This window comes from Lynx rufus, unplaced genomic scaffold (assembly GCF_022079265.1).
Source record: "Lynx rufus isolate CCGP_SWC_20201006 ecotype Redwood Valley unplaced genomic scaffold, mLynRuf1.p SCAF_14, whole genome shotgun sequence".
Classification (NCBI taxonomy): Eukaryota; Metazoa; Chordata; class Mammalia; order Carnivora; family Felidae; genus Lynx; species Lynx rufus.
This window is the reverse complement of record NW_025814828.1, coordinates 31,345,904-31,359,869: the sequence shown is the minus strand read 5'-3', so window position 1 is coordinate 31,359,869 and position 13,966 is coordinate 31,345,904. Positions and strand designations below refer to the sequence as shown.

At 37.2% G+C, this 13,966-nt stretch overlaps 1 protein-coding gene across 1 annotated transcript in view; it reads right to left on the bottom strand.

The window, feature by feature from the left end:
• Positions 1 to 13,966, bottom strand: part of CFAP47 (cilia and flagella associated protein 47) — a 544,467-nt gene that overhangs the window by 445,911 nt on the left and 84,590 nt on the right. Inside the window, exons 20-21 of the mRNA XM_047075775.1 lie at positions 11,634 to 11,778; positions 6,734 to 6,828 (exon numbers count right to left, since the gene is read on the bottom strand). Coding sequence (XP_046931731.1) covers positions 6,734 to 6,828; positions 11,634 to 11,778 — 240 coding nt within the window. The remainder of the gene's footprint in view (positions 1 to 6,733; positions 6,829 to 11,633; positions 11,779 to 13,966) is intronic.

The window sequence follows — 13,966 nt, the reverse complement described above, 5'->3', positions numbered from 1 at the left end:
CATTATACTGGAGGTTGTAGAAATCAGGGAGGAAAACAGTAAAAGGAATCCAGAATGGAAAGGAAGAAGTAAAATTTTCTTTATTTACAGAAATCATATTCTGGTGGACACAAAATTCTAAGATTCTAAGGAATCTACTAACAAACCATTTACAAAATACTAGGTCAACATTTAAAATCAATTGTTTATACACTTAACATGAACAATTTGCAAATAAAATTTTTAAAAATCTCATTTACAATAGCATTAAAATATTAAAAATGAAATTAATAAAGAAGTGGGAAATGTGTATACTGAAAACCACAAAACAATGTTGAAAGAAATTAAAGACCTAAATAAATGCAAAGAGATCCCATGTTCATTGATTAGATGACTTAATATTGTTAAAATGGCAAACTCCCCAAAGTGATTTATAGATTTTTCACAATCCTTATCAAAATCCAAGCTGGACTTTTTTGTAGTAATTGGAAAGGTAATTCTAAAATTCGTATGGAACTTCATAGGACACAAATTTGCCAAAAATGTTGAAGGGCTCACATTTTCCAATTTCAAAAATTACTACAAAATTACTATGCTAATCAAGACATTGTGTTGTTGGAATAAGACATCTAGATCAGTGGAACAGAATTGAAACTCCACAGATAAACACTTATATTTATGTTTAACTGATTTTATTTTTTTGAAATCCGATGTCTCACTTTAAAAAGATTTTTTTAATGTTTATTTATTTTTGAGACAGAGAGAGACAGCATGAGCAGAGGAGGGACAGAGAGAGAGTTAACACAAAATCCAAAGCAGACTCCAGGCTCTGAGCCTTCAGCACAGAACCAGACACAGGGCTCGAACCCACGAACTGTGAGATCATGACCTGAGCTGAATTTGGATGCTTACCTGACTGAGCCACCCAGGCGCCCCATTTTTTATTTTAGACAAGGGTTCCAATGCAATTTAATGGGGTAAAATAATATTTTAAATAAATTCTCCTGGAACAAATGGACATTGCATGCAAAAGAATGAAACTAGACTTTTATCTTACATCATACACAAAAATAATTCAAAATGGATCATACAGATGCCTGGGTGACTCAGTCGGTTAATCACCCAATTCCTGATTTCAGATCAGGTAATGATCTCACGGTAAGTTGGGAGATCAAGCCCATGTCAGGCTCTGCACTGGGTGTAGAGTCTGCTTAAGATTCCCTCTCTCCCTCTCCTTCTGCCCGTGCCTCCCTCTCACTCTCCCTTAAAAAAAAAAAAAAAAAAATGAATCATAGACCTAAACATAAGAGCTAACATAATAAAACTCCCAGAAGCAAACATAAAAACCTTTATGACTTAGGTTAGGTAATAGCTTCTTAGATATGACATCAAAAAGCACAAATGACAAAAAAAAAAAAATAGATACACTGGATTTCTGTCACATGTGTGTTTTACATTAGCAAATGATAATACCCAGTATAAAGAAGAAGATGTGAAGAAAAGACAGCATGGTGCTACATTAGGATGAAAGTTTTCTACTATAACTCCAAGGTCAAGAATAAGGCCAGGTAGCTAGTAGGTGTGCAATAAATATTTGTTGAATGATGATTATTGATGGAAATATAAATTGATACACATTTACTGTGGCAATGTGGATATATGTGCCAGTAATTAAAATGCACATCCCCTTTCCTCATTAATGTCAATTCTAACTATCCACAAGAAAAAAGAGAATAAGCTCTCAGAAATGAATGTGCAGGTTTATGCACTGCATTTTAATTTACTTATTGAATAGGTACTTACTGATTGTCTGATGGGTGCAAAAAAATATACTAATGCTACAAATGTAATTGTTGAATTACATATCAAACCATTTTCCTCCTTTGAATAATAATATGGTTGATGGCATAAAGATATTTGACTAGATTAAAAAAAAATCGGGGCGCCTGGGTGGCGCAGTCGGTTAAGCGTCCGACTTCAGCCAGGTCACGATCTCGCGGTCCGTGAGTTCGAGCCCCGCGTCGGGCTCTGGGCTGATGGCTCAGAGCCTGGAGCCTGTTTCCGATTCTGTGTCTCCCTCTCTCTCTGCCCCTCCCCCGTTCATGCTCTGTCTCTCTCTGTCCCAAAAATAAATAAACGTTGAAAAAAAAAAAAAATCTACATCTATGTTGGATTAAAATTTATTTTAAATTAGTACTAGAAAGATATTTCCCAACACGGGCTTAAAACATTATGTTGCTTCACAGAAAGCTAGGAATAAGATAAGCCAAGAAAATAATGTCACCTTGTTCTGGAAATTCTAAACAATGTAATGGAAGAAAAATAGGTAAAAATTATAATTATTTAATTGGAAAAGACAATAATTTTGCAGTCTATTACAGTATTCCTAAGAAGTGTAAAATAAATTGAAAAAATAATTAAAAATACTTGAAGTTTAAAAATAGTTTTATAACTCACCATTATTTTCAAATTTAAGAACACAAAATACATAAAACCATTTACAGTGCACGAAACAGCATTGAAAAATTACTTCAAAATATTTCAAAATTTTGCTGAGTAGCATAAAACACTTTCATAAAAAGGCTTATCTTATTTCTGAATAGGAAGCTCAATTTTATACAGACATCACTTCCTTGTAATTTTTTTTAAGTTTATTTATTTTGAGAGTGCACACGTGCCTGTGTGCACACACAAGCGGGGAAGGGACAGAGAGAGAGGGGGAGAGAGAATCCCCAGCAAACTCCACTCTGTCAGCACAGAGCCCAGTGCAGGGCTCCATCTCAGGAACCATGAGCTCATGACCTGAACCGAAATCAAGAGTTGGATGCTTAACTGACTGAGCCACCCAGACGTCCCTGTAATTTTTTTATTAATTTAATGCAACACATATCAAAATTCCTATACAACTTGTAGCTATAAACTTGAGAAAATGATTCCAAAGTTTATCAGGAAAAATAAAAGTGAAAAATAGCCAATAATATTTTAAAAAGAAAAGAATAGAGGCCACTTATCCCACCAGAGAGCTAAAACAATTTTAACAGTATCAACCAGGCCAAACTGTTAGCAAATAAATCACTATACTGTGTTAGGGGGGTTTGTTATATGCGAAGAATCCAAGAAATGCCATTTAAAATGATCTTTCACCTATCAGATTGGTAAAATACTATATGTACATGCATATATAATTGATGCAACCTAGTTGTGCAAATAAAGACAAAGAGCAACATTTACACTGTTACTATGGTTTAATATAACTTGGTATAACCTTTTTTGGAGATCAACTTGGCAATACATATCAACAGCCTAAAATATGTACATGGGGTTTGACCCACCTATTCTTCTTCTGGAAAGATATAATCAAAATAAATAATGTGAAAGCAAACATTTCTCTACAAGGATGTTTTCTACAGTATCATTCATAAAGCCAAACAATGGAAAAAATCTTAAGGGTAGAGTAAGAAGGATTAGTTAAGTGACTATACCATGACATAGCCGTTAAATATTAGGATAGATCATCCCTAAAAACCGAAATTGTATTTAGAACACTTAATGACACAAAAAGCTATCCATAACATTTTAATTGATACACTGAGTAAAAAATACAGATTATAAATAGTTCATAAAGAGGGGTGGCTGTGTGGTGAAGTCAGTTAAGCACCCAACTCCTGATCTCAGCTCAGGTCATGATCTCACAGTTGGTGAGTTCAAGCCCACATCAGCCTCTGCACTGATGGCACAGAGCCTGCTTGGGATTCTCTCTCCTTCTCTCTGCCCCTCCCCTACTTGTACATGCTCGCCCTCTCTTAAAAAATAAACTTTAAAAATATAACAAACAGCTCAAAAAGTATTGAGCTGTATTATTTCATTCTAATTATAGATGTAGAAATACAAAAATATAGACACAGGAAAAGGAAGAAAAACAGAGCTCTAAATATAATCAGAGGTCATTGTTAAGTAATAGGATTTATTTATTGTTTATTTTTTTCTCTCCACTCTTCTAAACTTCCCATTTAACTTTGACAGTAAACTTTAATAAACAGGAAGAGAATATCATTGGCACACCAGATTAAAATATAAGTTGATGCTGGCAAAACTTGCAAAAGGTTAGTGTATATGAGAGTTGAGTAGATATTAGAATACTCTAAAAATGAGAAAGATAAACATCTTCTGAATCTCTTCAAATCACTTGTTAATTGTGCTTTTTGTCTGAATTAGAAAGACAAATTAGAAATACCTTGACAATATTTCATGAACTTCAAAGTCCTCTGCTGAAAAGATAAAAATCTAAATAATATTTATACTTTGTTATTTTCTAATAGCCTAAAGTAGGCCAAAGAAAAGTATTTGCAAGATAATTTTCAAATGAAGAAAAGATGGTCTCTCTCCTCTTGATAACCTTGCTAAAAAGTACCTATCTAGAGAGGCACCTTGATGGCTCAGTTAAGCATCCAACTTTGGCTCAGGTCATGATCTCATGGTTCATGGGTTCAAGCCCTGTGTCAAGCTCTGTGCTGACAGCTCGGAAGCTACAGCCTGCTTCGGATTCTGTGTCTCCATCTCTTTCTGCCCGTCCTCTGCTTGCACTCTATCTCTCTCAAAAATAAACAACAACAAAAACCTTTTTTTAAAGTAGCTATCTAGAGAACAAACTGGCAGTTGCCAGAGTGTAGGTGGGTGGGGGGATAGGTGATGGGGATTAAGAGTACACTTATCATGATGAGCACTGAGTAATATATAGAATTATCAAATCATTATACCGTACACCTGAAATTAATATAAAACTGTATGTTAATTATACTTCAATTTTAAAAAATAAAAAAATTTTCTTCCAAAAAAGTAAAACTATCTAAATATCACTGTTCATTAATGTAGATGAATAATTACTTTACCAAACCTATGGAAATCAAATATAGTATAGTATGCATCTGAGTATACTTAATGTTGTGTTTAAGATGAAAAATTTCATTTTCTCTAATGTCAGAAAAGTAGCTTTTGCTACCTCATTCACTACGCTTGCCTAAAACTAGAAAAGATACAAGAGTGAACTCTGTAGATAATATCATTCCATGTGAATCACATGTGCACAAAACCTACAAAAAATATCCCAACTAACGTACTCTACTTAAAAAAGCAAAATTAGGGGCTCCTGGGTGGCTCAGTCAGTTAAGGGTCTGACTTCGGCTCAGATCATGAACTCAGGATTCATGAGTTCCAGCCCCGCTTCAGGCTCTGTGCTGACAACTAGGAGGCTGGAGCCTGCTTCAGATTCTCTGTCTCCCTCTCTCTCTGCCCCTCCCCCGCTTGTGCTCTGTTTTCCTCTCAAAAATAAATAAACATTAAAAAAAAAAAGCAAAATTAATCTCTAGCATTTTCTTGAATCTAACCATGTCTTCACATTTTCTTTTCTTTTTCCTCCTGAAAGCTACATGACAGCCATCATTGTTCTTAAAATATGACTTCAATCTCAGGAAACCGTACTTCAGTGACATTACTAAGAATGGATCATTAGGCGCACCTAACCTGGGTGGCTCAGTCAGCTGAGTGTCTGACTTAGGCTCAGGTCATGACCTCACAGTCTGCGAGTTCGAGCCCTGCATAGGGCTCTCTGCTGTCAGCACAGAGCCTGCTTCAGATCCTCATCCCCCCTCTCTGCACCTCCCCCACTTGCTCTCTTTCTCTCAGAAATAAACATTTTTTAAAAAATGGACCATTAAAGATAGTACTTTGCATTCAACACACTTTCTAACTGTGTTATTATTTTTGCTTAGTTCTTTCTATTTTATACCTGTTGGGTACAAGGCATCATGCTAGTCATGCTGGAATAAAAAGTGTTTTGACATTAAGGAAGTTTTTGTTTTATTAAAGATTAAAAGTAACCTTATCGTAACAGTAGCTAGCCCCTCAAGGTCCTGAAAGCCTTGCTTTCAAATTCCCTAGAAACTTATACTATCCCTAACCCATACTAACTTAAAAGTCTATCATCGGTCACTCCTCACAACCCCAGTGCAGCTCTTTCTGCCCACGGTTCCTGTCCCCGTGCTTTAATAAAATCACCTTTTTGTACCAAAGATGTCTTAACAATTCTTAGCCATGTGCTCAAGAACCCCATCGACATGACTTCTCACATTGAGAGTAGCAAGAAGCTCTCTCCTGGCACTTTTGTTGCAAAACTTCTGAAGTAAAAATATATGAGAAATGGCTCCTGAAATTTTGCCAGTGGTACCCCTTGTTCCTGGGCATATTCCAGGAAAGGTGTTTTCTTTGATTTTGTTTGTTGTTTTGAAATTACTAAACATCAAGGGATACTATAAAAAGAACCAGAATCATAGGAACCCCTCTTAAATCCTCACAGCACATCTTTGGTAATTTCAAGTAGTGATTCTAAAAGCATTAAACATTTAAATGTAAGTACATTTAATTGTAAGTACAAAGCACATGCTAGCTCAAATATAAGTGATTTTGGAGTTAGCCTCAACTTTCCTTCATAACATGCCATATACTGAACTTTGTAAAGAACGTAACTGAGACCCTAGGTTCCTTGTATGTGTTTTCTGTACCTCATGAGACTCTGGAAGCATGAGCCAGACAGCTCTAGTAATTATTTTACCGAATTAAAAGGTATACCAAGGCATGTTTACAAGTAAGAAAAAGACCCACCACAAAAAGAGCTTAGATGACCTTTGAGAGCTTCTGAGTTAGGATTATCTAATTCCACTACTCCCCAGTAAAATGAGTAATAGAAAGCTGAACATACTTCTTTGGGAGAAAATGCTATGCCACATTCCAGAGATGTCCCTTCCTCTACCTCCAGAGAATATATGTCAGGAAATGCAGGGTCTGTGAAATGCCCTAAAAGACATAAAAAAGAACATTTTTTTTAAGTCAGATACATATCTATAATACCACTGTTAAATGTGGAAAATCAAACTTTGAGAAACCTCATAGGCATGTCTATAACAATCAAAAAGCGGTTGCTAAAGTATCTGTGCAGGGCTTCATAAACTTGCTGTTGGTTAAAAAATTGCTCCTAATACCATGGTTCTAATCAGCCAAACTGACATTCAAAAATGGAACAAACATATTTAATCAGCAAATGGACGGTAAACCCAGTTTTAAAAACCTCCAAAGTCGAAGCAGCGTATCACAGTGATATTCAGATGAATGTAGAAAGGAATGAAGGTCAAAGTCAGGTAATGGACCGAATCGTAGATCCAAGAAAGTGAGGGTCTCATTCTCCAGCAAAGACAGAGCAGCGAAGACCCAGACCTCCTCCTGATGGCTCCAAGGGTCCACAAAGAAGAAAAGCAGAATTTTATACAAGGTCACTCTTTGACAAAATGGAATCACTCTAGATACGAAAGCATTAGGTGAAGATAAAGAAACAACTGTCAAATAATAATGCAAACTTCAGGGTCAATAATTAAAACCACTTAAATAAATTTCTAAAAGAAGTTCCTGAAAGATCAAATGTTTGTTACAGTAGAACCTCTGTCCTCACTAAACAATTCTAAAAATCCTTTTTTCTCCCTAGAGTTTTCTGATTAACCCAAGGAATGGTAATTATTTCAATCACCTGTCAGGAAAAGAACTTCGATAACTCACTGACTGCACTCTCCTTCAACTTATTCAATTTCACTCACTTTGATGTATAACGTAAAAACCATTAGATGACTCAAAAGCCCATGAAGTGTGTATTAACACGAGCACTGTTTGTAATGTGGGAAAAGATATACATATTATACAGGAGAGAGTACCCACCTAGAATGAGTATATATCTAGAAGACAGAAAATATAATAAAAACAGAGGAATAAATATTCATAAATACATTAGGAATATATACAATAAAAATAAATTTTCATAAATATCATTGTAATATTTATTAACATATAGTTTATGAAATGCAATAATGCAAGACAGCTTCAAAAAGTACCTCTTAAGTGCCTATAATGTACACAGCACCATATTGGGTAAGTCTAGTAGAAAAGAAAACTTACAAACATAGTCCTTGACCTCAAAGAACTCACAGTGTGGTAGGGGAGTCAAACAGGTACACAGCTCTTTTTGATACAAAACAGAAATTGTTAGTACTATAATGAGACTTACACAATGTCCTAAGTGAGTAAAGATTAAAAAAATTATTTCAACCAACTGGACAGGGATGGGGATGGGGTTAATGACTCCTAGGGACTTGTAAGGCTGAAGCTAATTTATAAAAGTGGTGGGATCACAGGCACCAGGAACAGAAGAAGAAGCATCCTAGGAGAAGGGAACCCAGGGCCACTGGAAGGAAATGTGGAACACAGTCTGGCTACAGCAGAGAGAGAGAGAGAGAGAGAGAGAGAGAGAGAGGCTGGAACCTACAAGGGGAAAGATGACTGGAAAGACAAGGTGCAGTCCTACCTAAATGGCTCTCAACACTTCCTCTCCCTTAAGTCCTCTATCCAATAATTGTGAAATGACCATGAGAAAAACCAAGTCTAATTTGTTGCAGAAGGGTAGTTATGTGGTCAAATAATAATAACAGCATACATTTTTCAGAACACTTTAAGTATAAATTTTATTGTAAATTGTTAATAATTATTAAGATCAAGGGAAGTACTCCTAGACTGTGTCAGCAGCCTGCTGCTAAGAATCACTGCTATTGGTAACAGGAAGCCAGCAAAACTTTTTTTTTTAATGTCCATTTACTTATTTTGAGAGAGAAAACATGCACGCCAGCAGAGGAGGGGCAGAGAGAGAGAGAGAGAGAGAGAGAGAGAGAGAGAGAGAATGAATCTCAAGAAGTTTCCATGCTGTGATACCCTGACGCGGGGCTCAATCTCACAAACTGTGAGACTATGACCTGAGCACAAATCAAGAGTCAGATGCTTAGCCAACTGAGCCACCCAGGTGCCCCCCAGCAAAACTCCGTGAGCAGAGGACAGATGTGATAAGATCCTTGCTTTAAGGAGACCACTCTCTGAAAAAGGTATGAGGAGAAAAGCTTGGAGGCAAGGGAAAATTGGAAAAGATAAAGCAGTGGCCTAGAAGGGAGGCTTGACCCAGGGCTAAGGCCAAAGTATAGAAACAAATGCCCTCTGCAGGCTAGCTTTACAGAAGAGAGAAGGGTCCGTGATCCATTGAACAAGGTGCATGAGAGTATATGAGGCAGAGGGCAAGGGTAAAGTGTTAAGCAACTGAAGTCACAATATTGAGACTGAAAAAAAAAATATAGACTTCATATGTATTTCCAACTGCCTACTGTAATCATTCCTGAGCTAGGGCACAGTGTCCTCACACAGCATACTCACCTAAACCTGATCCTCCTTCTATATTACATCAGATATGAAGTGTACTTCCAGTCACCTACCTCTTACAACCAAAAGCCGGGAAACACTGGAGCCTTGCTCCTCTTCCCTAATACCTGTGTCCACATGGTAACCAAGTCAGAGTACTTGTAATATCTCAGGACCGTGGCACTCCCTTCCTTCCCATCTCCAGCACCACTGCCTGTGTTCAGGCTTTCATCAGTTCTCACATGTAGGGCCACAATCCCTCGCTAATCTCCCTCTGGTCTTGCCCTTCTCATTCCCACATGTTCCCCCAGCCCATTCTCAACTTGGCTTCAAAAGAAAAATTAGCAAAATGTGAGCCTAAATCACACCACTGCCTGGATAATATATCCTTTAATGGTGCTGCCTAACCTCGAGGATAAAAGTCCAGAAAAGATCCTTAGTAACCTGGGTCTCACTTGCCTGTGCAGTCCAGTTCCTCCATGCTGTACACATCCTGAACTACTTGCCATATTAACTCATTTCTAGGCCTTTGCTTACACTCGTTCACATATCTCCTTTTCTTGTGTATCTCCTCCTCATTCTTCAAGACTCAGATTAGGCATCAGCTTCTCCAAGAAATCTTTCCTTACAACTGATTCTCAACGAGTTTTCCTGACATATGCTCCCTTAGCATCATGTACTGCCTTGTCTTATAGCATCTGCCATGCTATATGGTAATAACCTGATTTTCTGTCCAGCTGTCCTGTTACAGGTGGTCTTCATTTATCACTTAGATTCAATAGCCATCTTGCTCTGTACTGCTCTGTCCTGAATTCTACAGGTCGATTCAGCTAGACCCCGTTGTTCTTCTGCCTCTGATTCCGTTCAACCACAGGGAGACATAGCAGTGGGATGTCAGAAGGTAGGGGGTATTTATGCTCTCATGTCTTTACTGCGTTGGCCACCGTTCTGGCAATCACTGCACTCCATTACAGCTAAAGCTCTTATCAGTTGGTCCCTCTTTCATAGTTTCACTGATCATGAGGCTCCAGTAATATCTTGCCTCCTCTTACTCCTTCAGGTGTGGAGGTAGTAGTAGCTTCCATCCCTTGTTGATTTTTTAAGTTTATTTATTTTTGGGAGAGTGAGAGATTGCACAAGTGGGGGAGGAGCAGAGAGAGAGAGAGGGAAAGAACCCAAAGCAGGGTGCAGAATCCGAGAGGTCAGGCTCAAACCCATGTACCGTGAGATCATGACCTGAGCCACACGGGTGTCCCCCCTTATTGATTTCTTTTAACCCAACTCCCACCTCCATAGATAAATTCCTTCCTTAAATTCTCTTCAGTTAAACCCTTTGAATGAGTGATCTGTTGACTACTGAGACCCTGACTGATAAACTTACTGTTCACTTCTTAAGAACATAGAAAATTTCTTTTCTTTAAAGACTCAAAGTCTAGTATCTAGCCTATAATTGGTATTCAACAAATATTTATGGAAGAAGAAATGACCAAACCAATGGTTGGCAAGATTTTTCTGTAAGGGTCCAGACACTAAATACTGTAGGCTTTTCAAGCCATATGGTTTCCATCACAACTGTTCAACTCTGCCATTATAATATGCAAGGAGCCATAAATAATATGCAAGCAAATGAGTGGGTCTGTACTCCAATAAAACTTTATGTATAAAAACACATTTCAGGCCAGATTTAGCCACAGGCCTTACTGTACCAACCGCTGGAGTAAACAAATGAAATGTCTTTATAGAAGCACCTATCTTTTGGAGCACATGGGTGGCTCAGTCAGTTAGTGTCCAACTCTTGACTGCAGTTCAGGTCATGATCTCACGGTTTGTGAGATCAAGCCCCGCATTGGGCTCTGCGCTGACAGCTTGGAGCCTGCTTAGGATTTTCTCTCTCCCTCTCTCTCTGCCGCTCCCCTGCTTGTGCTCTCTCTTCCCAAATAAATACATTAAAAACTTAAAAAAAAAAAGAAGTGCCTATCTTTTAAACTTAATGTGACATAAAGATACTTAATACATGAGTAAACAGCTCTCCACAGACATTTACCTGAAATTCTTGGGCAATTAAAATTAGCAATTAATAATTTCATTTTCATTTATAATATATACTTAGACATAACAGTCTTAACTAACTATATTAAATCAACTCATAAGCATAGTTATATGTCATGCATTAGCAAAATATTCTTATATTAATATTGGTATGTTTCCAGAAATAAAACCAAGATGAGTTATAGAGTATAACCCATAAGAAAAGCATGCACTGAGTAATTAAAAACATTTAAGAACAATTGCCCTTGACTTACAGTATTTTTCAAAATCGTACCTTAAAGCAACTTAAAACTGTTTAAAAGAGTATTAATATAGTATAAAAAATATACCTAATTTACGTTGGAAGTCCAGAGAAAAACATTCAAAGTCTTGTAGATTAAATTCCACTCTGGCACGTGTTATACCTTTGTTTTTTATTATAAATGGAATAATCTGAGTAGCGCCAACATAGGTACCACTGAAGTTAAATACGCCCTAAAATTTAAAAAAGAGAAAGAATTAGAAAGCAGAGGAATATTCTATGAAAATAATGTAAACCAAAAATTATACTTTAAGACTCTTAAAGTTCTCATCACAAGAAAAAGAATTTAACTATGCTTGGTGAAATACATTAACTGGATTTATTATGGTGATCATTTTTGCAACACATACAAATATCAGATCATTATGTGGTACTCCTAAAACTAAGATAATGTTATATGTTAGTTACACCTTGATAAAAACTTTACACTGTTATTTCTTATCAAGGACATTAACTACAGTATGCTATAAAAATTGGTCACATTTTCCTTCCTTCCCCCTACCTCCTATATGTAATCAGTTACCAAATCCTGTTCATTCTGCCTCCTTCACCTCTTATCCCTAACATAATTGTATGAAGTTAGTAACTCATCACTTTTCATTTCATTTCTGACCTGAACTTTCTCCAATTCTCCCCTCCACAACTAAGTCACAAATTAAACTAACCGTAAATCTGATCATATCACTTCCTATCTTAAAATGTGATGATTCTCCTTCAATTTCCACACAAAGTCCAAATTTGTTAGCAGGGCTCATAAAGCTCATCTTGACCTTCCCCTGCCTCACCTAGCTCCACTCTTACCCCATGACTTCATACTTCAGCAAGCTATATGACCTGTCATTTCCAACCAATACCTGATGCTTCACCCTCTGTGTCTTTATCAATGTGTCCCTTCTGTTAAGAAGGCTTTTCTCTAACTTGAAATTGCCTGATAAAATATTATGTATCCTTCAAATCCCAGTTAGATAAACCAAAATTTATTATGCTGTTCTCAGAACTACTTCTCTTCCTTATATTTACTTACCATTACATCATAAAGACTGGTTATTTGTTTACAGATCTGTCTCTCCTAGTGGACCTTAGGCCTGATTCATTTTTATATTTCTAGTACCTGAAACCTAGCTTAAATATATGTAAATCATGTTTATTGAATGTTTTGTTTTTTTCATGTGCACAACTTGGTGAGTTTAAGATGCAGCTACTTTTTGTTTTTCGTTTTTTAATTTTTTTAATGTTTTTATTTATTTTAGAGAGAGAGAGACAGAATGCGAGCAGGGGAAGGGCAGAGAGAGAGAGACAGAATGCGAAACAGGCTCCAGGCTCCAAGCTGTCAGCACAGAGCCCGATGCGGGGCTCGAACTCACGAACTGTGAATCATGACCTGAGCCAAAGTTGATGCCCAACCGACTGAGCCATCCAGGCGCCCCTGCTTCCTTTATGTTAATCTGTTTTGTATCTTAAAGTCTTCATATGAGTGAAGTCATATAATATTTGTCTTTCTCTAATTTTGCTTAGCATAATACCCTCTAGCTCCATCCATGTAGTTGTAAATGGCAAGATTTCATTCTTTTTGATTGATGAGTAATACTCCATTGTATACATATACCACTTCTTCTTTATCCATCCATCCATCGATGGACATTTGGGCTCTTTCCATACTTTGCCTATTGTTGATAGTGCTGCTATAAACATGGGAGTTCATGTGTCCCTTCAAAACAGCATACCTGTATCCCTTGGATAAATACCTAGTAGTGCAATTGCTGGGTCATAGGGTAGTTCTACTTTTAATTTTTGGAGGAACCTCCATACTGTTTTCCAGAGTGGCTGCACGAGTTTGCATTCCCACCAGCAGTGCAAAAGAGATCCTCTTTCTCCGCATCCTCGACCACATCGACTGTTGCCTGAGTTGTTCATGTTAGCCATTCTCACAGGTGGGAGGTGGTATCTCATTGTGGTTTTGATTTGTATTTCCCTGATGATGAGTGATGTTGAGCATTTTTTCATGTGTCGGTTGGCCATCTAGATGTCTTTTGTGGAGGAGTGTCTACTCATGTCTTTTGCCCATTTCTTCACTGGTTTATTTGTTTTTTAGGTGTTGAGTTTGATAAGTTCTTTATAGATTTTAGATACTAACCCTTTATCTGTTATGTCATTTGCAAATATCTTCTCCCATTCCATTGGTTGCCTTTTAGTTTTGCTGATTGTTTCCTTCGCTGTGCAGAAGATTTTCATTTTGATGAGGTGCCAATAGTTCATTTTTGCTTTTGTTTCCCTTGCCTCCAGAGACGTGTTGAGTAAGAAGTTGCTGAAACCAAGGTCAAAGAGGTTTTTGCCTGCTTCCTCCTCGAAGATTTTGATGGC